The sequence below is a fragment of the Prinia subflava genome, chromosome 3 (genome assembly GCF_021018805.1).
Source record: "Prinia subflava isolate CZ2003 ecotype Zambia chromosome 3, Cam_Psub_1.2, whole genome shotgun sequence".
Taxonomy (NCBI): domain Eukaryota; kingdom Metazoa; phylum Chordata; class Aves; order Passeriformes; family Cisticolidae; genus Prinia; species Prinia subflava.
In genome coordinates, this window is record NC_086249.1 from 105,191,933 (window position 1) to 105,219,374 (window position 27,442).

Below are 27,442 nucleotides of genomic sequence, written 5' to 3' on the forward strand. Positions count from 1 at the left end.
TGACCTTAATTTTTCCTCTCAGAGACTGAGAGTTGAGAGATGACAGCACTGGGAAGAGCCTGGAGAGTTTATAAATGGCCTGATGCCCGTAGGAAGATTGAAATGTCTGCAAGAGTGTCAAATAAATGCTGTAATGAGAGAGACCTTGGTTAAACACTGGGTTTGTTGTCCAAAGCTGCCCTTTTACAAATCCAGATGAAAATCAGCTCCACTACAACTTCTCCAGGTTAAGAAAAACCCTCCCACATTGGAATTGTCACATCTTTATCCCTGCTCCTACAAAACCTACAGACACCTGACAAAACGTGGCCCTTCCCTCATGCTGTGAAAGACAGGTCAGGCTGGTTGTGATGCACAAATCCACAAAAAGCATTTGGAAAGCATCAGTAAAAAATTTGCTGCCTGAATGAAAGGTGCTTCACTGCTCAAAGGACTTCCACAGGAAATAAAAACCACGTGGAAAGCAGGAGTGGTGTGGTGGGAGGGCAGCCCTGGATGTCCCTTCACATTCCTCCTGCTGCCAGGAGTCAAATCAGCACCTGGGTCCCCTCCCAGGATAATTTCTGGTGAGAGATGCTCAGACAGGGAGGTGTGGGACACGATTCCCTTTAACAGCAGGGTCAGGAGTAAGGAATATTCTCTAAACCAACAGGATTCTCCCAGCCCTGGTCTCTGTGTTCACGCCAGGCTGACTGGGAGGGGAAAGCAAATCATTCATAACATCTGGAAGATAATGAGCCCCATTATATCGGCATTAATAGTTTAACATTAAGCCTCAAAAGCCAGAGCTTTCATAGGTTGTTCATAATTATTTGGGGATTCTGTTGCTGCAGTGATGGGATAACTCCTGTGGACTGGAATTTCCTGAGGCACAATGGAGAGCTGAGCATCAAGTGTGAAGCCTGAACTTCAGATTTTCTGCCTTTGGTTTAAGTCTGCCTCACAAGGGCCCTGCAAAGCCTTTTGAGTGTGTTTTGTCATGCACTCCCCAGCATCAGGGATGATGCAAACAGGCACACTGTCACTGACTGGGGGGTTCATCCAGAACTGAGGACACAGCTCCCAGTGCTGCTGCTGCCATCAGCCCTCAGCACTCTCCTGAGACACACAGCAAACTGAAAAGGGGCCAGGATGGGGTGCACAGCCTTAAAAATGGGATTGCTCTCAGATTCTGTGCTGCTGTAGAGCTTTGTGACCTTCTTGGAAAGAGGAGCAGGTCAGGAGGAGAGACAACCGAGCTACAACCCCTTTATTCCCCCTCGGGTGTTTCAATAAAACTCTACGAGGGCCTGTGATCTTTCTCTACAGGGATGGACCTGCACATCTTGAAAAAGCTGCAGGTGCTGTGAGACTCCACACAGGACCTGCTGCACAGCACACGTTTCTGAGAGTGAAAAATGCTTTTAGAGCCACACTGGCCCACTGAGAGCAGCCCCTTGTGCAACACTCCATAAGGAATGGGACAGAATCTCAGCAGTGCTGCTTTTTAGTTGGGATACTGGGCAGAAATCCTTCCCTGTGAGAGTAATGAGGCCCTGGCACAGGGTGCCCAGAGCAGCTGTGGCTGCCCCTGGATCCCTGGCAGTGCCCAAGGCCAGGGTGGACAGCAACCTGGGATTGTGGAAGGTGTCTCTGACCATGGCACGAGGTGGGGACTGGGAGGTTTTAAGGTCCCTTCCCACCCAAGCCATTCTGTGACTCTGTATTCAGAGCCAAGCACCTGGCCAGACCCACCAGGAGACTTTTCCCCTTACAGTCTGGCAGAAGAATGACAGCAGCTAGCCAGAAAAGAAATAATTAGGAATTCAAGAGCTGAAATTCCTGCAGGAAGAAGCCCCAGAAAACAGAAGGATTTCAGTTGAAAGCAACAATTACCCCAGACCTCACCACATCCTCCATGCAAAACACATGCGATTAAACCACTCTCCTCCTCAGTACACTCCTTTTTTTTTTCCTCTGGCACACAACCATAATAAGGATATTTATCTTCAAAGGCTAAGAAAATAAAAAAAAAAGGCCCAGATCATTAGAGGACAAGGTACACTTGAATTAAAGGCCACAGGTACAGTGAATTCAAATGAAATCTGAAGTACCATAGGTTCTACGTTGCTGGGAGAAGGACACACAATTCCCTGTCTCATTATCAGCAAGACATTGATTTTCTGTGGAAGTGTGCTTGAATTGCTCTTGATAGATATTACAACTTTCCTTCAACAAGAGGAGGATTGGTTCTTGCTAAAAACTGTTGGCTTTAAAAAAAAAAAAAAGCTCCTTGTACTTATTTAATACTTTCCCCACAGCAATGCAATTGATGGAAAAAAATAGCTTGACAATAGCTCATTTTCTCTGCTCACCCCCAAGTGAATCCATTCCCTCATTTATATCTTTTATCTCCCCAAGATCTTTTCTGGTGCATAAAAAGTTTCATTCATTAAACTGCAAAGGGGTGAGGGGGGAAGGAACATCTACTTAAACCCATCTTACGGAATTTAAATATGGGTGTGGATTAGCATGACCTGATAAGAAATGAGAGTTTGCTTTCATTTTATTTCTGCGTGGCAATAAAATGAGGGTGCTTGGCATCATTTGATTTTTGTGTTAGCAAAGAACAAGGATGATCATTTTATTGATTAACACAGGAAAAGTGTGTTGTGTATTGACTTGTGGCAATAATAAGAGGAATAATGACTTTTCCTTGGGGTTTTTTTTGTTTTGTTTTGTTTTGTTTTCCATGGCAGCCAACGTCCTGGAAGAAGACTCAATGGAGCAGGACATCGAGAGCCCTGTCACCATCCATCAACCAAAGTTGCCCAAACAAGCGAGAGAGGACCTGCCAAAAAACATCAGCAAAGAATGTGCCAAGAGAAAAATCCAGAGGTACGTTCGGAAAGACGGGAAGTGCAACGTCCACCACGGGAATGTCAGAGAGACTTACCGGTACTTGACTGACATCTTCACCACCCTGGTGGACCTCAAGTGGAGGTTCAACCTGCTGATCTTCGTCATGGTCTACACGGTGACCTGGCTCTTCTTCGGCATGATCTGGTGGCTCATTGCCTACATGCGAGGGGACATGGATCACATAGGGGACAGCACGTGGACCCCGTGCGTCAGCAACCTCAATGGGTTTGTCTCAGCCTTTTTATTCTCAATCGAGACCGAAACCACCATCGGGTACGGTTACCGGGTCATCACGGACAAGTGTCCCGAGGGAATTATCCTGCTTTTAGTGCAGTCTGTCCTAGGTTCTATCGTCAACGCCTTCATGGTTGGCTGCATGTTTGTGAAAATATCCCAACCCAAGAAGAGGGCAGAAACCTTGGTTTTTTCTACAAACGCAGTCATTTCCATGCGGGATGGAAAGCTGTGTCTGATGTTCCGAGTAGGAGACCTTAGGAATTCACACATTGTAGAGGCATCAATACGAGCCAAGTTGATCAAATCCAAACAGACAAAGGAGGGGGAATTTATACCACTCAACCAGACAGATATCAACGTAGGTTATTACACAGGGGATGATCGTCTCTTTTTGGTTTCACCACTGATCATCAGCCATGAGATTAACCAGCAGAGTCCTTTCTGGGAGATTTCCAAAGCCCAGTTGCCCAAAGAGGAGCTAGAAATTGTTGTAATCCTAGAAGGAATGGTGGAGGCAACAGGTAACATTTCTTATACTTTGTATAAGGTAAATGCTTTAATTTTAGCAAGGAAAATCAGCGGTTTTGCTTGGTTTTAAAGGAATCACTTCCACATTCGTTACATTTGAAAAAGGCATCCGTTCTCTGGTGAGCTTCAAAATTAAAAGCATGCCCGGTTTAATTGTCTGTTCCATCTTGCCTAATGGAATTAGTGTTGTTTCTGCTCTGTTTGGAAAATGGGATAGCATCTCTCATTTTCTAAATTTTTCACAGCATGTCACCTCGTTATTTGTCATTCTATTGCAGGAGCAGCTCAACCACAGGGATCTTGTGGGATAAAATTGCTTAGGGGGAAAAAAAAAAAAAAAGAATCAATGCAAAACTCTGTGATTAACGTGGGAGCACCACGGTCCTGCTGCTTCCAATCACCCATGGGTATCTGCAAAACAACTGCCAGCCCTGTGGCATTCCAAGGCTGGGTCCAGTAGGAAGTGATGATGTGTTCAGTTCTCTCTTTTTTGTTTTGGTTTGGTTTTTTTGCCTGCTCGTTTTCCTTGGGTTCTGTTTTAACTTGTAACACGGGGCTTGTTCCACTTTAGCTCACAAAAGGTCTCGTCTGAGTCTGTATTTCGCTGGGGCCCCCACAGGAGCGCACGGAACACTGGAAGCTGGGATGTACAAACAAGGAATGTTGTGTCACCGGAGTCTTGTGGAGATGCTGGGTGGTTGTTACCTGCAATTATCCAGCAGAAATCACTTGCTGAAGAGAAACAAAAAAAAAAATCCACAGCAAATGCACCACTAAAATAATGTTTCTTCTTTGTATTAAAGCCTGAATTATAGGAGGGTACTTTTACCTGTGTTTTAGAAGATGGAGGTGTTTTTTTTCCTGTTAATAACAGCATCAGTGCCTGAAATAAGTAAATATAATGAAGATTTGATGTGCTTGGGGGAGGAGAAAACACTGATTATAGAAATATAAGAATGAGATTTGCCATTTTTCCCCACGACTGCAGCAAAACCCAGGGAGATTTGAGTGCGTGGATTCCACAGCTCTGACAGAGGCACAACCTTTCCAACCCTGACTCATGTTTTGCAACTGGAGCCAGGAAATAAAGAGCAGTCTCCTACTAGAACATGTGTGTGTGTTTCACACATCTATTATGTGGTGTCAGAAGAAAACTGCATTTGTCACCATATAATAAACGTGTGAGACAAAAATGGAGCGGGAGGGGGGGAAAAAACCAAAACAAAAAACCAAAAAACAAACCCCAAACTGAAAGGATCTTGACAGGGAATTTGAAGTGGTAAATGCAAGGCTTCCAAATTTTCCAGGAAGTAGGTGGTACTGAAGAGAAATCAAGATGAAATGTTTAGTGCTCCTGATCTAGCGCAGTAGGCACCGAGATTTCAAACATCTGCATCACCTTCAGGTGAGACAATGAGGAAATTGCTGTTTGTTCCCTGAAACCATCCTGAGATCTCAGAACTGCAGCTGGAGGAACCTGACATCCCAGGGGGCGGGGGATATTTTCAGGTTTGCTGAACACCGTGTTTTCCAGCAAAGTGATTGGCAAGTAGTGGAAGAATAAAAAATGTCTCACCAAAACCACCTACGAGATCAAAAGACAGAATATTTCTGCAGTGCAGAAAATGCAGATTCTTTGGTTTAAAGTCTCATCTCTCTCTGTGATTTCCCCTCTTCCCTCACCTCATTTTCTCCCCTGCACCCCAGGGCTCTCTGGGGTGTCCTTTGCTGCTCTGGCCTGACCACCTCTCGCACTCAGCCATCACCAGCCTTCACTGCAGCACAAAACCCCTCAGGCTGCTTGGGCTGGCAAAGTTTGAGATAAAAATCAAATCTCCCGTTATCTCAAACCTTTCCAGTCTCTCTCAAGAGAGAAACTGAATGCAGTGATTTGAAAACCCAGGGAAGATATTGGGGATTAAAGAGTTTCCCCTGCAGTGGATGGGTCCATTTCCCATTTTAAACTGTTCTCTTTGGGTAGAGTCTCCTGCTGAGTGAGACACGAGCAGAGGGCATCAAATAATGCCAGAATTACCAACACAATTTCTAAAACGTATTTGTGCAGAAGTAGCTTCTTTTGCTGTGCTTTGACCCCATGCATTGAGTGATTTCTGTTGAAGGTACAATCAGGCCAACCTTCTACCAAAAGGAGGAATTTTCACTCTTTTAATTTACAAATATCTGCAAGTTGCATCCTGGCAGGCACTGAAAGCCAATTTAGGCAGTCAAATATTCCCCTTTCCTTCCTCCACCTGCTGCAGGGTGAGAGCAGTGAAAGAAGCTGCTCACAGCAGCAAAGCCCAACCCAGCATTCCTGCCAACAACATTATGGAATATAAAATTATAAGAGCTGAAGCCAGGAAAATGTGATGTCACCCACAGCAGTGTCCTCATTCAGTGTCACTGCTGAGGGATCCAGACCAGACTGAGGTCACCACATTGTGTCATCCTTCAGAAAAGCCACTCCCAAGTCTGACCAGGGAAAACAATCCTTTATCTACTTCCAGAACCTCAGTGAGAAATAAAATGGGAAATGATAAGGGTAAACATTTGTTAATACTGTTATTAATTATTGATTCTGCTTCAATTTGACTGAACAGGTAAATACATTTATAGTGCTTTCCACCCTAAGTGCTCCAAAATCACATCTATCTGTTGTATGAAGCATAATTTTTATGGATTGCCATGGGAATTCTGCATTGTGTGCTAGGACAGAAAATTGAGAATAATGCCTTTTATTAAATGACATTAAAATAATGAACCAAATTAAAATTCAGCAGAAAGTGCAAATCAGGGACCCCTTAATTCCCCATGGAAGCATTGCCATAACTTGCTGAGATGCAAAAAGAAGTGGATGTGTCTTTACTAAGGCACACAACAAAGCATTATCCCAGGGGAATCCCTACACCTTGGTTATTCCCATTCTTTCTTCGTGGAGCTCACTTTGAGGGCAGAACCCTCAGCAAGGCATTTTCCAAAAACATGAAGTCAATCTGACTCCTTCATCCAGCACCATCAAACACTCAAAGTAAGGCTGCTTTTAAAAAATGTATGTTATGGATCCTTCCAATATGCAATTTTCTTTATTTATTTACAACAACATTCAAAAATATCTCTTTGGATTCAAAGGATAAAACTTTTGTAAAGGTTTACCTCTGCTTTTCCTGATGGCGGTGCACATCTCTCAAGTGTCCAAAAACATGGATTTTGGGACAACAAAAGAACATTAGGCTGCCATGGAACCACTGATGAGCCTTGAGGAACGGGGGGAAAAATCCAACCAAACTTCACTGCAGCTGGAGGACATATCTGGTATTTCCACATTTTGCAGCCCCCATTTCCCAGAGTTTTAAATGTAAAATAATCTGCAGTTAGGAATATTTTATGATCATTGAATCCTAGCCATAGGCTTAAAAATTTTAAGCCTTTTTCATCTGGTGAAACCTATTTCTAAGGGAAGTCTTATCATCGTTAGCAAAGTAGGTATTTTAAAAAATTAAGCAAGACTTGCAAATGCATAATTCTGATAAGGAAATAGACCCATAAGAAGAAAAGGAAAGCCTTTTAAATTTGGGAGGTGCAGTGGGAAGGTCAGGTTGGGTACAATAGCAAGAGAAACTGAGAGAAAGAAACTCAGAGACAGAGAGATTAAGAAAAGAGGGGGAAATGGTGAGAAAGAGGAAAATTCTGAACAAGTTTTGTGGAGTTGTATCAGGCCAGTGGGGTGCACTTGGTGACACTCTGGCAATTCCCTCTGCCTAAAAATAAACATTTGAGCACTGAACAGTTCCAAGGAAAGAAAGTGATCTGCACATTCGTAGCTGTCAGAAACACGAGCAACAGAGCCAGATGGAGAACTTCAGGTTCAGGGGGATAATTTTACAAATAAACTCAGGATAGGGTGCATTTATAATCCTGACACATGGGCAGCTTTCAGAGCAGTGTCTGCAGAAGGTTTTAGAGCTACAGAAACAACCACATGTGCCAGCTGTGGAAAATATGTGTGCAAAGCAATAAAATGTTCATTTGGGTGGTTATTTATGCAGTAAACTGTGCTATTGAGCAGACAAATATTGTCTAAAGCTGTTCCCCTCTTCACCGCAGCCCCTTTGACTGGCTGATTTATTGTGGGTTTGATTTTACTCCTTAGCCTTGCCCAGTCCTAGCAAATATCTGCCTCTGATATGGATTGAAGCAGTTTCAACCCTTCAAAGCCTCTCAGCAGACTTTGCTCTCTCTCCAAACAAACATTGCTGGGGTTAGAGCTTCTCACTTGAATTTTCTACTGCTCTTCAAAGAAGAAATGTTTATCCTCTCCAACTGCTTCTTAGGGGCATTGCAGGTGAAAGGAAGAAAAACACCAGGATTTCTCCCACCTGAGAGTTTCTGCAAGACAAAGAACAAAAGTGGATTTCATTGTGCTTCAGGATGCGACCAAAGCACGATGACTGAAATGCAGTTTCAGCAGGGTCAGGAATAAGTGGCTTCTGCTCCAGACTGGATCATCTTCATTCCAGGAATGATCAGAACACAAGGGCTCTGCAGTCTGCAGCTTTCCCTTCTATTTTGAGAGTTTTAACATCTCCTGCTGCTGGGTGCTAGACTTGGACAAGGTTTGACTTCTCACACATCCCCACTTCCCTGGAGCTGCCAGCAATTCCTTTCACTTCTGTCCCATTTTAATTTTACTGCTTCTAACAAAACATTTCATTGTTAGTTATTCTAACACAGAAAATCAGAGGCATTAGCAGGAGGGGAGATGTAAATGCCAGCAGGGAAAGGCATTCCCATCCCATTGGGATGCTTCCTTCAGGAAGATTTCTCTACAGGTGGAAAAGATGAGTTTTATTGCAGAAGAGGACTGCAAGGCTTAAAGAAGGCAATTACAATTTCACAATAGTCAAAACTAGGAGGAATACAAGAAATCAGGGAGCAACATTCGTGGGAAATAAAAAAGAGATGCTGATTAGGAGTATTTCAACGAAAATTTTGCTGTATCTCACTTTCAGGGAAAAGGGATTGCACATTTGTTTAACAGCTTTATTCTCTGGGTAGTGCTGTACTTTGCAAACCTGTTATGAATGTTTGATAATGGCTTTTTGTCCATTTTTTCTCACCCATTAGTTCCTCAGCTCTTCACAACTCCAGCTGCTCCCTCACCCCTAAATGTTCAAATATAATATTCAGATTCAAGCAGTAACTCATACTAAAAGGTAAGATCTCTAAAAGACAGGTGTGTAGGGATTTCCCGACAGATCAGATATTATTAAATAATTCTGTGCTGACCACATACCAGACTTGCACAAGAAGAGCTGCATTTTTCACATCCTGTCTTTGCAATCCTTCCAAAGTCCCTGTGGGCATGGAGAAAGGGCAGGTCCCAGTTCTTTCCACCCTCCCACAGACCTCCACTGCCAGCTCTGCCCCTTCCTAAACCAGGGACAAGCACAGAGAGCTGCCCCAAATCCTGTTTTTGCTCATCACTCCTGAGCCTACACACATCATTCCCTGAGGGCTCAGGATCTCCATGGCCAGAGGAAGGACAGGATCCCAAAATTCACTTTAACTCTGGCCCTGTTCCTGTTTTCCAAGCAGAAAGGCACAGTGGGAAGCTGGGCTGGCACCCTCTTCATTGACCAGCAGAGTCTTCCTAAAATCCCCTGATTCCAGATACTTAAACTCTTCCTAAAGTCCCGTGATTCCAGGCACTTAAACTCTTCCTAGAATCCAGTAATTCCAGACACAAACTTCCTAGAATCCCATGATTCCAGACATTTAAGCTCTTCCTAAAATCCTGTGATTCCATGCATTTAACTCCTCCTAGAATCCTGTGATTCCAGACAAACTCTTCCTAGAATCCTGTTATTCCAGACATTTAAGCTCTTCCTAAAATCCCGTGATTCCAAACACTTAAACTCTTCCTAGAATCCCTTAATTCCAGACACAAATATCCTAAAATCCTGTGATTCCAGACACTTAAACTCTTCTTAGAATCCCATGATTACAGACATTTAAACTCTTCCTCAAACCCCGTGATTCCAAACAAACTCTTCCTAACATCCTGTGATTCCACACACTTAAACTCTTCCTAGAATCCCATGATTACAGATACTTAAACTCTTCCTGGAATGCCATGATTGCAGACATTTAAACTCTTCCTAAAATCTCGTGATTCCAGACAAACTCTTCCTAGAATCCTGTGATTCCAGACACTTAAACTCTTCCTAGAATCCTGTGATTCCAGACACTTAAACTCTTCCTAAAATCCTGTGATTCCAGACACTTAAACTCTTCCTAGAATCCCATGATTCCAGACACAAACTTCCTAAAATCCCATGATTGCAGACACTTAAACTCTTCCTAAAACCCCGTGATTCCAGACACTTAAACTCTTCCTAAAATCCTGTGATTCCATACACTAAAACTCTTCCTAGAATCCCATGATTACAGACATTTAAGCTCTTTCTAAAATCTTGTGATTCCAGACATTTAAACTCTTCCCAAAAACCCGTGATTCCAAACTCTTCCTAGAATCCTGTGATCCCAGACGCTTAAACTCTTCCTAAAATCCTGTGATTCCAGACATTTAAGCTCTTCCTAAAATCCTGTGATTCCAAACACAAAATTCTTAGAATCCCATGATTGCAGACACTTAAACTCCTCTGCTTCCAGCCTAATTTCCCACAAGTTTCCCAGCAGTTTTGGCCCGGGAACCTGGCACTGCAGAGGTGCTGCTGCTCAGTCCTTGGGGCTCCAGACCCAGCTCAGACCCTAAGGAAGGACAGGAGGGCCCCGTGCCCATGTCCCACTGTTAGAAATGAGACACTTGAAATAGCAAATATATCAAGCAGCAATTCAATTTAATAGTTAATTAATTAGCACGGTAAAGTGTGAGCAAAGGCAGCGCTGGGTACAGCGGAAGGATTTTCCCTTCCAACTGCATCCTGACTGCTGGACTTGCTGGGATTTTATTGGCTCTATTCATACATATTCATAGGCTTTTCTCAGCAGTTTCCATTTCTAGTTTTTAACGTCACAATTCAATACTTAACAGTCATAAATCCATAGTTGGTCATGTTTGGTTCCTGTATAATTCCATAGGCTATTGTGATCTATTTCGATATTTCAATATTCCAGGATTTGTATCCCAGGTGGTGGGGTCCAGCTTCCAGATGTGGGGTCCAGCTTCTATTTTCCAGGTCTATTAATCTCCGATAGTGATGTCCAGTTTCCCTCTTCAGGAGCCATAAATCAGTGAGCTGAAATCCTTCTTTCGTGTCCAGGATGTTTTCCAACCTTCTGTGAAAGGCCTGGGCCCCTTCTTACTTCCTTCTTTTGTCTAAAAGCCTTTTTACATTCTAAAACTACTAAAAATTCTTTAATACAAAGCAAGCTTCCAAAGTTATAATTAAAAGACACTTATTACAGAATAGCTTGAGATTTATAATAAGTAATTGCAAGCAAAAGATTTATTCAAAAGCTTCCTTCCATGCTTTCCTCGGTTGTTTATTAGAACTCATCTTTATAACTGTCCCATGGCCGTGTTCCACAGCTACAATTACACAGATTTTCATTTCCCTGACACCAAACACAACTTTGTATTTCACACCACACAGTCCCCACCTGCAGGACTCCCTGCAAAGGGCAGCTCAGCCTTATCCAGGTCAGAGGCTTCCCCGGGCAGGATCAGCTCACTGAACACGTTCCACCTGCTCTGCGAGTGCAGATGTGATTCCTCTGAGATGTGCTGGGGGCCACTCAGGCACCTTTTCCATTCCAGAGCACTTCCCAGGACCACACCAGGAACCTGAACGTGCTCAGCATCAGCTCAGGCACGCTCAGCTCGCTCCAGGAACGGTGCAAGAACAGGGCCAGCACTGAAATGTTTTCCTGGGAAAGGAAATATTTTGCCGGTATTTCTAATTTTAGGCTTTCACTTTTGGTTGTTACATGCCTGGAGGCGATGGCAGTGAAATCCCAGGCACGGATTTGAGCCAGGGCACGATCTCACCCTGGGATTCTGCAATGAACTGATTCTTTCATGCTGATTACCTTGTTTGCTCAGCTTGATTTCCAGATATGAAGTCTGGGTAGCCCGCAGTTCAAAACCCTGGGAAGGATTTTGGGTGAACTCTGTTCCCTCCTATATCTCTAAAAGATCTTTTACTTCTCCCCTTGCTGTTTATCTACTTCTTATCTACTACTTATCTACTTCTCCCCTTGCTGCATATCCACTAATATGATATTCTTTCTTTCTGTCTCCCTGACCTGTAATGAAGGATAAACACTTTGCATTACACTCCCTGATAACCACAAGGCCCCTCTAAAATTACAGATATTTGCATCTGTTTCTAAAGAATGTGAGCAGAAAGATTATTCACCTTCAGCTGAAAGCTTCCCCAAAATTGAATAGAGCAGCACCTGTAAAGCCAAAAGTGACCTAAAAGTTTAAAGAATGAGCAAAGTTGTGAATTAAACCAGAAATTAAAACTCAGCAGCTGATAGATTAAAAAAGAACAAGGCTGTGGACTGCAGAAACACTTCTGGCTACATAAAGGACATGAAAAAACCCAGAAAATTTATGAGTTGAAATTTTTTATCCTAGAAAGCAGCTGCCAGCACTAAAAACTCCCATCGTGGCACAGCTCCTGGGATTCCCAAGGTCACTGAAAAAAGTCCTCAAGGGATTTAAGGACAAACAAATCACAAAGAATTGCAGTGATCTCAGTGGTCTCAATCACAGCATTCCAAGGGAAATCAAAGTTTGGACTCACTGCCGTGCTCTTGCTCTCTCACTGCCCCTCCTTCATTCCCAATATTCCCAAGAATGACTTCATAAAGTCACAATGCTCTCCAAGATTTCTTTTCTTCCTGATTTAGGCAATTTTCCTTATGTGGAATGACATAAACCTTTAGTTTTAAAAAATGGGATTTTAATGAATACAGGATTTTTGAATATGAGATATCCCAGTCTTACAACTTAGACCAGAAAAAAAAACTGATTTAAGGAAACATTCAAAACACAGCAAAAAGGAAAGAGATCTCCAAAACCAAATTTCCAGTGGTTATGAGGAACTTGTTTGAGATATCTGAGGAATGGTGAAATTTGATGTAGAAAAATGAATTCAGAGGGAATATTTGGCTAAATGCCATTAACTTCTCAGAAATGAGTAGTGGGGAGGGTAACTCACACTCAGGCATTTTTGCTCCCAGCAGTTTGAATTTATAAAGTGATGAACTGGACAAATCATTCCCACTGGCAGCTCTGATCAGGATTTGTGTCCCAGCAGGAGCAGAGTGAGGTCAGAGCAGCCAAAATCTCCTCTGGAGGACACCCCATGGCAGTGGCCAAGGCTAAAAGGGGAGCCAAAGCCCAGGGATTTGTCAGGGAATTCAGGGATCTAATAAACAGAGTTGGAAAGGGGTGAGGATATCCAAGAGGATATCAGGATGTGCCTGATATCACAAAAGGGGATAGAAATCCCCTCCAGCCTAAATTTGCCTGTGATTATAAAACTCCAAGCTGGCTCCTCCTTGTTTTTTTGTAGCTGTGAAGAATTGAATGGCTTTGAAAAATTCATCAGCTCAGCTCAGAGCTTTCATTGTTCTCCTCTGTCACCGTTGAAGAAATTGTGGTTTATTCATCTTTGGCATCTGTCTGCCCCTCTGGAGTTTGGGATGAGTGTCCAGCATGGATTGGCCATGGATTGCCTGCTCCTCTCTCCCTGGGACAGGCTCCAGAAAAAAAAACAGCTACAAACCACTGCTGAATTGTCATTATTAGCATTGTTATCATTATTATCATCATCATCACTTCTGTCTAAAAAGACATTCCAGACTTTTTGGGGGGAGCCTTAATCAATATCAAGGTTGGCAGCTTTGATTCCACATTTCTGACTGGTGCAGACCAGTGTGAAAGGGAAAGAGAGAGGCTTCCCCTAAAAAAAAAACAAATCCATTTGACTGTGGCAGAGCTGCCAAGCACCACCAGAAGAAAAAAAGATTAAAAGATTTATGAGTCAGCCACTCCAATTAAATTGTGCTGGCACTTTTTTTAACCAGCCATTAGCTTCTTTTTTTTTTTTTTTTTTTTTTTTTTGCAACCTTGCATAAGAAGTATTAATTTATTACACCCAAATCTCCAGAGTGGGAAAACCCCCCCATCCATTTTCATCGTTTTCCAATTTTTTTTTCCATTAATCTCTTTTTCCAATGGGAAGACAACAAATTAGCCACTTTTTCAGATATTAAGTGCATATTAATGAGTCTCTAGCTGCCAACAGGGCTGTGACAGATGCCATGAAAAAGTGCAGGAGGGTCCAAAGCCAAAGGTTTTGAGGCAGTCAAAGGTTCTTCTCTGGCCAAAAATCTGCTTCAAAGGCAGCAGCCACAACTCCACAGATGGGAAGGGGAGGAGGTTTTGCTTTGCATTTTAAGGAAAATTCTCTTCTCCTACCATGAGTCAAGGGCTGAATCTCCTCCTTAAGACACTCCCATCAGGTCCTGATCACACTAGGATTTTAAACCCCTTTAATAAGTCAAGATCAGAGGTTTAAGACATAAAACATGAATTTTAACCTTGCTACACCTTCCTTTACCCTCCCAAGGGATATAAAACACCCATCAAGCATTCAAAAGCCACCAGTGATAGAAATTCAGTCCAAAACCATCCCCATCATGTGGAGCCAAGGTTTAATGTGCAGGTTTGAGCCTGATCCAAACCTGTGCAGTAGGACTCAGTCTCTGGTGGCCTCTGAATTAAACCCTGAAGGACTGAACTGAGCTGTGCAGGGGCTGTCAGCTCCTTAATGGTCTCAGAGAAGAAGCAATTAAGGCTCTAATTAAGAGGCAAATGGAAGATTAGAAGCAGATGAATGTTTATAATCTAGATAAAGCACCCACTCTGGAAGTTTTGACTTTACAACACCTGAGGTGACTTCAGTGCCATGGGAGGAAGGGTGGGTCCACGCTGGTGTCCTGCCCTCAGGAAATCTGTCCTGAGTTTTCTCTTCTCTGCAGTCACTGTCCCTTCTGCAGATGGATGGAAAGAGCCATTCCACAAGGACAGACCCAACAAACCCGGAATATTTCACTGTCCATGGCAGAGAGGGACACTGGAATGGACAAACCTTCTGAGTCCATGGAAATTTTCCTTCCTTGGTTCTGAGTTCATCCCTCCCTCCACACTTTCCATCTGTCATCTGTGGTTTGGTGCTTAATCTGCCACAAAGAGAGGAACCAAAAGCCAAAATTCCAGCAGGTACAGCAGGTCCCATATTGCAGTTATGGGCTAAGAATTCCATTGGGAAGATAACAGGACTGGGGCAGAGATTCCTGCAAGCACAGATCTCAGGGCTGATTCTCTTTATGGCAGCCAAGACAGAGATCATGTCTCTCCTAAAACTCTTTTCATTATATTGTGTAAATATCACACCCGGCAGAACAGAATAACACAGTAAGAAAAAAAAATTAAAACTTTTCCAGGAGTTCCCATGGATTTTTTTTTTTTTTTGCAGTTTAAGCTCTTTCACTTCTTGCTGGCAGGACTGAGTAGACTGAAACTCCTCACATTTCAAAGCATTCTTCTGAAGAGCCTCTGATGCTGGAAAGGACCTCTGGTGCTGAAAAGCCACCAGTGAAGCTTTACTGATGCCCACAAAGTGACCAGAATCAAATGCACAGAAAGCTTTAAATGATCAGAGCCATTTCTGTCCATCAGCTTCCCCCCAGGGCTGCAGCACAACCAGGGCACGACAAGCTGGTGCTGATGAGCCCTCACTCTTCAGCCAGCTCTGATTTCCAGCTTTATCCACTGGGACATGGAAACCAGAGGGAGGGGAGCACCAAATGAGCCTGATCATATTTGAGGGGCTGAAACAAATCCCCAGGGATGCGACAGCAGCCACCAGGACAGAGGGGAAAATTCTTGGCTGATTTGCACCGAGAGTAAAAGGGGATCTGTGTGACTGAGGAAAAAGAATTAAAAAATAAAACATGGAAGAGAGCAGGGCTGGATGGGCTCTTGGGAATCAGGAATTGTTCCCTGGCAGGGTGGGCAGGCCCTGGCACAGGGTGCCCAGAGCAGCTGTGGCTGCCCCTGCATCCCTGGCAGTGCCCAAGGCCAGGCTGGACACTGGGGCTGGAGCAGCCTGGGACAGTGGGAGGGGTCCCTGCCATGGCAGGGGTGGCACTGGATGATTTTTAAGACCTCTTCCAACCCAAACCACCCCATGATTGTATTTTATTATTTTATCCATACCATCCCTGTCAGGTAACTTGTCTCCTCCCTCAGCACAGCCTCAGTTTCCCCAGGCACCTGGGAGAGGTGAGGACACCAAAATCCGTTCCCTGTCCTCCAGGGATGCAGGAGGGATCACACCCCAGGACCCCAGGGAATCCCCAGAACTCCAGACAGTGCTGAGGCAGCACCCTTCAGCCTCATTCCCCAAAAAAGCCAGCACAGGAACATCACAGGGAGAGCAGCTGTCAGCCAGACACATTCCAGGTGAAAACAGGAAACCTTATCTGCACTATTCTACTTCCTGCAGAACTAGAGAAGATAAGGAAAAATCCATTTTAAAGCAATTTCATGACCATAACTTACTTAAATGGACAAAATACACAACATATCTGTAGGTTGTTTGGACAAAAGGAGAGTCAAACAGCAGGAGGAGCAGGTGTAGTGGCACAGAAATGACACTTAGCGTGCAACTGGGGCAGTGAAAGCCCAGAAAATGCAGGTTGTGCCATGAATCCACGCTGATGTTTATAATATGTGTTATAAAATCTTTATCATGAGACCCCGTGGCAAGGAAATGATGAAACCATGCTGATATAAAGAGGATATTCCAAGCAGGTGGTGGCATTAGGCAGCAACTGTGTTTTCCATAGATGTCGTGTAATTACAGTCAGCTCAGGCTGGGAAATCTTGTAAAAAAGTATTATTTGTGCTGGGGTAGTTCCCTTCTGTTCTCCAGGCTGTAAAATCTTGCTTTTTTCATTATTGTGAGCCCGAAGGCCTGGTGTTAAAGAGACCCTGGGAACAGTTGGAATCTGTCAAGGAAGAAACGTAATTTTCTCTGTGAGTTTTGAACCACAGATTGCTGGAGAACCTCTGAGTTCATGAGATTGCCATAAACACCAGGAAAGGGTTTGGGCTGAGAGCACTCAAACACACATGGACACTCAAATCCCAGGCCAAATGACTAACAGGCTCCTCAAACTCTTGTTTTTTGGTGGATGTGTGGGAAGAAAGGTTGGAGAAGGGCAGAGGGATTGACATAAATCAAAATTCACTTGCTATCACAGAGCATCTTGTGGCTGTCATTTGGGTTATGCTTTAAGGTCAACCACTTCCTCCACTGCAGACTCAGAGAGCAAAGATTGTGCTGAGAAATAAGTATCTGCTCTCTGTAAAGCATTCTGAGCACAAATTAGGCTTTATCTTCTTTTCCTCCCTGTTTAAAAGTCGTACAATTCTTTCAAGGAGGAGGAAAGGAAATTTTCTGGTGGAAAAGGCGGTTTTGGTGGTTAAACACGAGGTGTAGCTGCAACTTTTTGTCTCAAGATGCCAAGATCCTGAGTTGGAGCAATTTTCAGGACATGTGAGAGCACTTGAGTTCACTAAATCAGCAGAAAGATTTCTTGCTCTGAGTCAAGTCTAAACACGTCATCACCAGGGATTCTGCATAATCACTGCACTGAGATTTTACATCCTGACCAAAAGATATCCTGCCAAATCTCTCAGATATTCTATTTATTAGGGGTTGGTGCAGGTTTTCTACTTCCTCCCCTCTGTCTCACGTTAGAACAACAAAATGCAAGACCTTTGGATTAGGAAAAAAAAAATACCAGGTGAGCAGCACTTCAAGTTCTGAGTCTGAACACCCAAATTTTGCACTTTTATTCCATTGGAATAAGATTCTGAGCAGGGGAAATGCTCAGATCAGAGGGGTTTTTGGCCTTGTTTGGCTTTGGGCTGATCCCACAAAGAGAAAATAGGGACAAGACCAGTGCAGGTGCCATGCTGCAAAAAGCAGGATGGGCAGGAGAGAGGGGAAATGCTGCAGAAAACAGGATGGGCAGGAGAGAGAGGAGCAGAGGGGCTGCAGATTCAGAGGTGGATCCTGCTTTAAATAAGAATAGAACCTTTCAGCATCAACCCAACATCACTGCCTCTGCCCTCCAGATGGGCAGGAATAAGAGGAGATGCTGCAAAAAACAGGATAGGCAGAAAAGAGGGGAGATGTTGCAAAAAGCAGGATGGGGAGGAGAGAGGGGAAATGTTGCAAAAGACAGGATGGGCAGAAAAGAAGGGAGGTGCTGCAAAAAACAGGATGGGCAGGAGAGAGAGGAGATGTTGCAAAAAGCAGGATGGACAGGAGAGAGAGGAGCAGAGGGGCTGCAGATTCAGAGGTGGATCCTGCTTTAAATAAGAACAGAACCTTTCAGCATCAACCCAACATCGCTGCCTCTGCCCTCCAGATGGGCAGAAAAGAGGGGAGATGCTGCAAAAAACAGGATGGGCAGAAAAGAGGGGAGATGTTGCAAAAAGCAGGATGGATAGAAAAGAGGGGAAATGCTGCAAAAGGCAGGATGGGCAGGAGAGAGGGGAAATGCTGCAGAAAACAGGATGGGCAGAAAAGAGAGGAGCAGAGAGGCTGCAGATTCAGAGGTGGATCCTGCTTTAAATAAGAATAGGACCTTTCAGGATCAACCCAACATTGCTGCCTCTGCCCTCCAGATGGGCAGAAAAGAGGGGAGATGCTCCAAAAAGCAGGATGGGCAGGAGAGAGAGGAGCAGAGGGGCTGTGGCTTCAGAGGTGGATCCTGCTTTAAATAAGAACAGAACCTTTCAGCATCAACCCAACATCGCTGCCTCTGCCCTCCAGCTCCTCTGGAGCCAGCTTTGGGCGTTTGCTGAGTTGTCCTTGCTGGAGCAGCACTGTCTGCCCCAAAAGAAGGAAACAGCATCACACAGCCTTGAGATACCACTGAGATGGGGCCACAGGAATGGGACACATCCTGACAGGATCAGAAACGGATCCCTGCAGTGACACAGACACTGGCCTGGCCCAGGTGGACAGGGCAGATCCCTCCCTCCCATCTCCCCCTCTGCCTCGTTGTTTCATACCTGACAAGGTGAGCACACAGCTCCCCCAGCTCCAGCTGCACAGCTCAGTGATAACTGAGACTCATTTCTAGGCAATTTGCATGGATGGGAACAATTACAGCCAAGGCACATCAACAGAGAATCAAGCCCTGCATCTAATGTTGGTAATGCTCTTAATAATAACAACCCCACTTTCCTGGAAGAGAACATTAAACCTGTTCAAAATACAGTATTTTTTTTTCCAAATGATAGTATTTCTCCCCTCCTACACCACATCTACCTTAATCATCTGACTCCCACATAGCTGGCTCGACTTCAATGACAGTCTCCTCTACTTGTTTAAAAGTCATGTTATTTCCACTGCCATCAAAAAGGCAGGATTTTCAAGTGAAGTTATTAAAGTTTCCAACACAAGGAACGGTGCGTGGGTGCTGCTGAAGTCGATTCTCAGGAATGAAAAAGAGATTCCTTCACTTCTACCAGAGGATTGAGCCTCCCTTCTCTCTGGGGCCAGGAGACACCTGTATTTATGATGATCTTTTGTCTGTCTGCAGAGCATCTCAGAAGTTTTATCTGTTCCATAGTGAGCCCGGTGATCCAAACATGAATTTACATCAGAAAAAAAAAAATAGAAAGAAAGAAAAAAAAGAAAGAAAAAAATATTTTTAAAAATTAAAAAAAAAATTTAAAAAGTACCAGTCCTTCCTGGTGCTGGATGAATGGAAAAATACTTGGACATCAATGTGTTCAAAGCCTTCTAGCCAAAATACTGAAGGCAATGGGCAATGCATGATCCCCATGTCCCCCTGGAGGCTCCACAAGGCCATCCCATCTCCTTAGCTGCCATCCAGAGCCCTGGTTTATCACAGCCAAGAGTAATTAGATCTAATCCACTGCCTGATTCCCACCCAGCTGCCAAGCCCCTCCCGCTGGACACAGAAGAGGGAGATTTTAATACTTTAATTGGAAAAAATCCCTTCAATGCTGGCCTACAGCAGCTCACACGAGCTCTGTGTCTGTGCTGACACATCGTGGGCTTTAATCAACTTTACTGACTTTCAACAAGTTTTTGCAGCGGCTCCCTGTGCAAGCACAGGCTTTGTCAAGGGCCAGCGGTTTATTCATTTTGTGCCACTGATCTGAGCTGGGAGATGAGGAATTAATCTCAGAGCAATTCAGAGTTTCGGCAGAGTTTCAGCTCCTTTTCCACTCGGCTTTCTCAGCAGCTGTCAGATCACTGCAGGGCTTCATCTGCTGGATCCACCTCCCCGAATTTGCACCTCATTAGCTGCACCTCATTATCTGCCCTTTCACAGGCCCAGCTCAGCCCCTCTGGATTCAGGATGGGGAGGTGGAGGGATGTCCCAGCTGCTGCAGCAGGGAAGGTTTGTGGAAACTGCATTATGCAGCACCTACACTTGCAATGAATTAAATCCTCCAGGTTCATTCATTCATTGTTTCAAAACCTGTCAGAGCCCCTTTAATCAAATTACAGCCTTCACTCAGCTCAGGATTACACCTGGTGGAGTGTCAGTCTGACATTCTGTCATCCTTTGATGAGGAAAGAGAACAGACAAAAAGGAAAAAGAAAGAAAGTTTATTTAGATCAGAAGTGGTCCATCCCTTCCCCCCATCAGCAGGATTGTATGCTAGTTGTGATGGCTACTTTTTTTTAAACTTTGATTCATTCCATTTTGTGTTTGGATTAAAAAGACAAGGCCAAAAATATCTGGTACTTCTGATGGCAGCTACTGAGTTTTATTGTCACAGGAGTTTACTCCTCAGTCTCACCTCTGTACAAACAGAAAAGTTCTATTTTGACCACCTTTCCCCACGATGGGAACAATCCAAGTTGTTCGGGTCTGACAGGATGATCACCTTGAAAACAAGGCCAGGTTTTAATTCTCTCCAGAGCTGAAATGGCAGATGAGGTGTTTGACATTCATACCCAGGCAGGGGATGAAGAGGGGCCCAAATTCAGCTGATTCACCTGAAATGCAGGGGAACCACCAGCTGTTCTTGAGACCTGTCCAAAACCTTTCATTTTGGACTAACCCCAATAAAATTCTTCCTTCAGCAGAAAACCAGCAACAATAACCTTAATCTCTTGTGTGGAAAACATCCAGAGTGACTCTGGAGAGCAGTCTGGCATCTGAGTGGTGGCAGAATCCAGCTGCAGGAGGTTTGACCCAGTGATTTTCTATTCACTGCTGGTCAGGTTGGTTTGTACCCTCATGGCAAGGCTGAGCCAAAGAGAGAGCAGCATTTGGGCTCTCAAATGCTTTTGGGCTCTCCCTCTTTCAGTGAGCAGCAAAATAAAACTGAGATTGTCCAGCTGAAGTTGTCACGGTGGAGGTGGCAGTGCCCTGCTGGGTCACCCTCCTCCCCCTCAGCCCCAGAGCAGCTGGTACCCTGCCCAGCTCTGACCACAGCCACGTGCTGGCACCACAATAAAAAGAGGGAATTGTCTGTTTAGTCAGCACAGCTGAGGGAATTGGCAGCAAGGAATTCATCCCTCACTGCTTTTCACGCCTCAGCCCAAAGCAGCGGGGACCTGCTCTGGTGGAGGAGTGGTGCTGATGCCAAACTTGGACTCCTTCAATGCTCTTCCAAGTCCTGGGAATATTTGTTCCATCAGCAGCTTGTAAAATCCTTTTTGCCCTCAGCCTACAGCCCAAAAGCAGCAGACACTCAGACCCAGAGGGGTGCTGACACCACTCACCCCACTCCTTCCCCAGAAGGGTTTGCTCCAGACCCTGGGCTTTTGGATGGTCCCTCCTGGATGATCCATGTTTTCTGGGACAGGGGGAGAGCTGCAGGAGCAGGAACAGCCTGCTTGAATGCTGGTTTGCCCCTCTGCAGCAGCACAATTAGCACAGGGAGGGATCTGGGCCATTAACTTTTGGAATGAGCTTCTCAAGGGAGATGGCAGCGCTGGTGGGAAAACAAGACACTCAGAGCTCCTTGCAAATCCAAACTCTCCTCCTCTAAAGCATCACACCTCATCAGCTGTGCTCGGAGCTCCCTCTCCTACAGATGACAGGGTAAAAAAAAGGCTGCAAAGTGGATTTTCTCCTGCGGTTGTCATCTTAATCTCCATCTTTCTCCTGTTAGCAGCGAGCTCCAGCATTATCCCGGAGCTTTGCAGTGTCAGGGCTCTGGCTGTGCTCCCTCTTTGGAGAGGATTGTTCACAGCAATTTAGTTCAAGGTATCACACAACAGCAGCAGGCCAGGCTGGCTGGGCTTGAGCAGGGCCCAGGATGGAGTGGAAAGTTGTGGGATTTTTGCCACATTATTCACAAGGTGAATTAAACCTTCTGGAGGTGAATAACAGCAGTCATGGCATGCTCATCCTGGGGTTATTTCCTTTGAAAGGTTCTTTCTGTTGTCACTCTCACACATTTGCATTCAGGGACATCCATTAAGCAGCCAGATGAAAAACTGGAGGAGAAAACTTGGGGAGGAATTCCCCAAAGATCCCAAATGGGATCCCGAGGAGTGATTCCATCCCTGCAGAGAGCTTTGCTCCCTGCTGTCACCCAGAATGAATCCATTCCCTCCTGGAAGCCAAATAGTGCAGCAAGGAGAGACTTTGGGCTTTTGTGAAGCCTGGTTTGGGGCATTGCCTTGTTGGGAACTTTGGAGCTTTGTCTGGCTGGAAGCCTGGGTGATGGAATCCCTGGTGGGCCCAGAAAGCACTGCCCACCTGTAGCCCTGATTTCATGCCTGAGATGTTATGCTTTGTGAAATTCCTTTCCCAGGCAATTTGCTGTACACAAAAGAGATGTTTTGTTGACTATATCTCTGTTATTCATTCCTTTTAGAGAAGGGACTTCTCGATGGCCCTCTGGCTTGACCAGTGTGGTTGAAGAGGTGTTAACTTTGCCCATCCAATCGTACTGCTCTCTGTAAATAGTATATAAAGAATTACATGTTGAATAACCCCCTTTTTTCCAGCCTTCTGAGAATTCATGGAGTCTGTGTGGTTCGTTTCGTGTCCTACAGCCACAACCACCTGCTGTCATTGTAGGACACGAAAAAAAAGATGAAACTCCAAATATTTCAGAAGGCAAAGAGCATAGAAAAAGCTTTATTGTCCAATTCTTACTACTTTTTATAGGTGTTCCCGTACAAACTTCACATGACTGGTGAGTAGGAACAACACCTCTCTAATCCCATTGGTTAAACTTGGGAAACAGCTAAAATGGGTTTTGGAGCACTAGAAAGGCAAAACACCACCTGGAGAAAAGGTTGTTTTGAGGAAGGAGAGTTGTTTGCCAAGACTGTTTTGAGAAGAAGCTTTCATGAGAAATTTTCCCTTGGGAGAAAAGCTAGCAGCTGCCAGCAGGCTAAAATCCCTCAGACCCAGAAATATCAGCCCCACACAACAGGAGCCTGTTCACAAGGGAATCCCAGTTCAGAGCCACAGAAGGGTTTGGGTGGGAAGGGACCTCAAAGCCCATCCAGTGCCAGCCCTGCCATGGCAGGGACACCTCCCACTGTCCCAGGCTGCTCCAGCCCCAGTGTCCAGCCTGGCCCTGGGCACTGCCAGGGATGCAGGGGCAGCCACAGCTGCTCTGGGAATTCCAGCCCAGCCCCTCCCCACCCTCCCAGGGAAGGATTTTTCCCCAACATCCCACCTAAACTTGTCCTTTTTCAGTCTGAAGCCATTCCCTGGCTCCTGTCCCTGCAGCCCTTGGCAATTGTCTCTCTGCAGCTCTCCTGGGGCTCCTTCAGGCCCTGCAAGGCCACCCTGAGCTCAGCCCAGAGCTTCTCCTGCCCAGGCTGAGCAATGCCAGCTGTGCCAGCCTTTCCTGCCAGCAGAGCTGCTCCAGCCCTCTGCTCATCCTGGAGCCTCCTCTGGGCTGGCTCAAACAGTTTTATCAGTCAGGACAGTGAAGAATGCATTATTAATCACCAGTGACAGACACAAACATGGACACGCAAGCAACCTGTCCACGTTCCCAAGGGGATTTATTAAGTGAAAGCCTTCATGGCTGGCCAAATTTTGAGGAATGCTCCCTGAAATGCTGCCCTTGAATTCTGTGTCCAGTCATGGGAGCAGCCCCTGATTATCTGAGCTCTCATCCCTGTGCTGCCATCTGAGAGAATCACAGGAGGTTACATCAATATTCCTGGTGAGCCCAGAGCAGCCCCTTTGCTCTGTGATTAATTACGTGTTAAGCCACAGTTCCAAATTATTTCCACTTTTCAATGGTTATGGGAGCATTCACAAGACTGATGGCTGGGCCTTACACTGCCAAGAGGCTGAAAGAGCTGTCATTTATTACAGGGATTTCTTGTAGCCAAATCGTGTAACACTACCCTGCTAAACTGCAGGGAAAGAATTATGAGCTTTGCCACAGCATCCTCCCGAATTAGAAATCGAGTGAAGCTTTCAGCACTACGAATGTTTTTGTGAGTGGGGAGAGAGAGGAGGTGAGGAAATGCCATTAGACTTCACCAAAAACACAAACCCCCAAACCTTTCTGGGCTGTGGTGGTGCAGCAGAGATTCACTCTTTGGGCAGGCTGGTTTAATCCTGGCACACCACAGGGTTCTGTGGTGATTTTGGTGTTTTTTGTTCAGTTTCACCACGTGCTTATAATCATGGAATCAGAATGGTTTGGCTTGGAAGGGACTTTAAAAATCATTTTGTTCCAGCCTCTTCCATGGCAGGAACACCTTCCACTGTCCCAGGCTGCTCCAAGCCCCAGTGTCCAACCTGGACATTATTGTCTAATTCTTACTACTTTTTATAAAGGGTTCCCATACAAATTTCACATGACTGGTGAATAGGAACAACACCTCTCTAATCCCACTGGTTAAACTAGAGAAACAGCTAAAATTGTGATTTTATTTTTTATTTATTTTGAGAACTAGAAAAGCAAAACACCACCTGGAGAAAGATTGTTTTGAGGAAGGAGAGTTGTTTGCCAAGATTGTTTTGAGAAGAAGCTTTCTTGAGAAATTTTCCCTTGGGAGAAAATCTAGCAGCTGCTAGCAGGCTAAAATCCCTCAGACCCAGAAATATCAAGCCCACATGAAGCCATTCCCCTTGTCCTGTCTAAAGACTTGGGAAGTTTTCAAAGAGACCACGCCAGATTTTATTTCTCTTTCCCACCCTGGAGGTTAAACACTCCTGAGGAGCCCAGCAGGAGCCAGGGGATGCTGCCCCTCGAGCTGATATCTTGGGACTGAGCAAGGATCCCATGGAGGTGTAAAACTTTGGAGATGTGAGTCAGGTCTGCAGCGTGGAGCAGCAAAATCCCCATGGAAGATGCTGCTGGTTTGAGCTGCTGCTGACTGGGGCCAGAACCAGGAAATTTTAGAATTTTCTCATTATAAACACTGACATGAAACGTTAGAGACAAATGGTTTGAGCCAAAAATGCCCAGGTTTAGGTTTTTCCCTGTTCACCTCTGAGCCTGGGAGCTTTGGTGTTGGTGAGGCACCAACACTTACACCTGGTGTAAGAGCCTGGATGAGAGATGTGGGACTCCCTGGCACCTCTTCATAAAGCTGCTGTAGATGAAATCACAGCAATCTTGGGTTCTGGGTAAGGAGAGCCAGCCTAAAGTTGCCACTCACAACTGAAACCTTCCTTGAGAGACCCCTGAGTTCTGGTTACAACACATTATCTCTTTTCCTCTGCTGAATATGCTCATTTACCACATCCAACCAGTAAAAGACACAAACCCTATGGTATCTACACACAGCCTGTTAGAAGTCCTACATTCCCATACTGTGTTACATTTTAAACCCTAAAAGCTGCTCTCTAGACCCCTTTTTTTCTTTCTTCCTTGCCACGTTGGCAGGGTCTCTGACCCTTTGGCATCTCTTTATTTGCCAAGGACATTGCTCAATCCACAGGGATCTTCCCTTCACTCAACCATTGTCTTTCCAGTTGTTCAGTCACTGACTGGCTTGGAATCTTATACACCAAAACCAGCTCTCATTTCTATTTCACTTACAGGTTTCATATTCTCAGATCCTTTTGCCAAGCAATGATATTTGTAAGATTTCCCTGTTTCATCTCCCCCAGCAGCCTGGGAGTGAGGGGTGTCCAGTTTTAGCCAAATGCCCCTGGGATAATGCCTGGATCAAGGAAGGGTCCCAGGCCAGCAGTGCTGCAGCACAGAGGCTGTGCCGGGGGCTTGGCATGCAGGGCAGGGGCTGCAGCTGCTGCCAGGACTCCTCAAATCCATGCTGCTGCCAGGACCCCTCAAATCCACGTGGGAACCAGGGGGGGATCAGGGACAGCTCTGTCCTGTAGCTCAGAGAGAGCCCAGCAAGGCACATCCTTCAAATAATCCACTCCTGCCTCGACGTCCTGCTGATCCCTCCCTGCCCAGACATTCCACAAGCAACTCTTGCAATAATCCCTGGACAATATTCAATATTTTCCAGGCATTGCTGCCTTTTTTTTCTTTTTTTTTTTTTCCTTTTTTTTTTTTTTTTTCCTTTAGAAACAAACTCACTTCCCAGGCATCTCTGCTGGGAGAAGAGTGCCACCTCATGACTGCTGCTGAGGATGGAAGGAGCCCCAGCAGGGAAGCTGGGATTGAGCAGGACAGGGACAGCTCCTGCCCTGGGCTGGCTCCCAGCAGCTTTTCACAACACCCCGAGGCCACCACCCCCCTCCAAAATGCACAAACCCCAGGGCTGAGCACCAATTAATTCATCACTCAGGAGGGCTGACATTAGGGAGGCTTTTATACCGAGTTTTTCCTGCTTTGAAAGCCTCCTCATTTAATTTCAGACTCTTTTCCATCATCTTAGGCACCTCTCCTCTGGGAATTCTGCAATCTGGATGTGAGCACCCTCACCTTGCTTCCCTTTCCCCACACATTCTTCTCAAGTTCTTTATTTTTTCCTTACTAAAACCAACAATTTTTTCTCAAATCTTTCATCTGAGATAATTATTGTTAAGCTAAGGAGAATTAAAAAGTCCTAACCACTCTTTGTTGCTTCCATAAGTGAGGTGCACGTGTCAAAGAAACAGAATTTCTCTGCTCCATCACCAATTTGGACTTTTTGAGGAAAATCTGACACATTTTGTCATAGATTGATTTGTCTGTGAAACAGAAACAATTAGTTTAAATATTATCAGCTTAGATATGAAGAAATAGAAAAAAAAATAGCTTTTTGCTGGCTTTTTGTTGTTCTTTGGTCCCCTCTCCCCCTACTTGAAATGAATTCATGCATTGAGGAAAGTGCCAGACTGAAAAGCCCAGAGCTTGAAGTGTTAGTTCCTATTTTTTTCCCAGAATAGAAATATCAGGAAAGTAGAACTGAAGCTTTCCTAAAATCCCAACCCTGTTCCTGCTCTTCTCCTTCACTGGCCCTGTTGCTAAATGTGGGCAGTAACTGAAGATCCCAATCAGCTCCTTCCACACCACCTCCAATAAAACCAAAGCCAATTAAAACCAAGTGAATATTCATTTTTCCAAAATGGTCACTGATCTACCAGCAGGTGTATTAATAGCCCCTGCTCTTGGACAGGGTGCCAAGCAGATAAATATGGATACAAAACCTGACATAACTCAAATATTAAACAGCGTTTCAGAAGGGAAAGATTTTTGCATCTCATTCCCCCAGGCAGCCACTTGCTGCTCCCTCCTGCATCTCAAAAATATGCTGCTCAAGTTGTCAGATAGCCA

General features: G+C 44.9%; 1 protein-coding gene across 1 annotated transcript in view; it reads left to right on the forward strand.

The window, feature by feature from the left end:
* Positions 1-2,731: 2,731 nt before the first annotated feature.
* KCNJ6 (potassium inwardly rectifying channel subfamily J member 6) overlaps positions 2,732-27,442 on the forward strand; it is a 32,479-nt gene continuing 7,768 nt past the window's right edge. The window contains exon 1 of the mRNA XM_063393200.1: positions 2,732-3,659. Coding sequence (XP_063249270.1) covers positions 2,732-3,659 — 928 coding nt within the window. The remainder of the gene's footprint in view (positions 3,660-27,442) is intronic.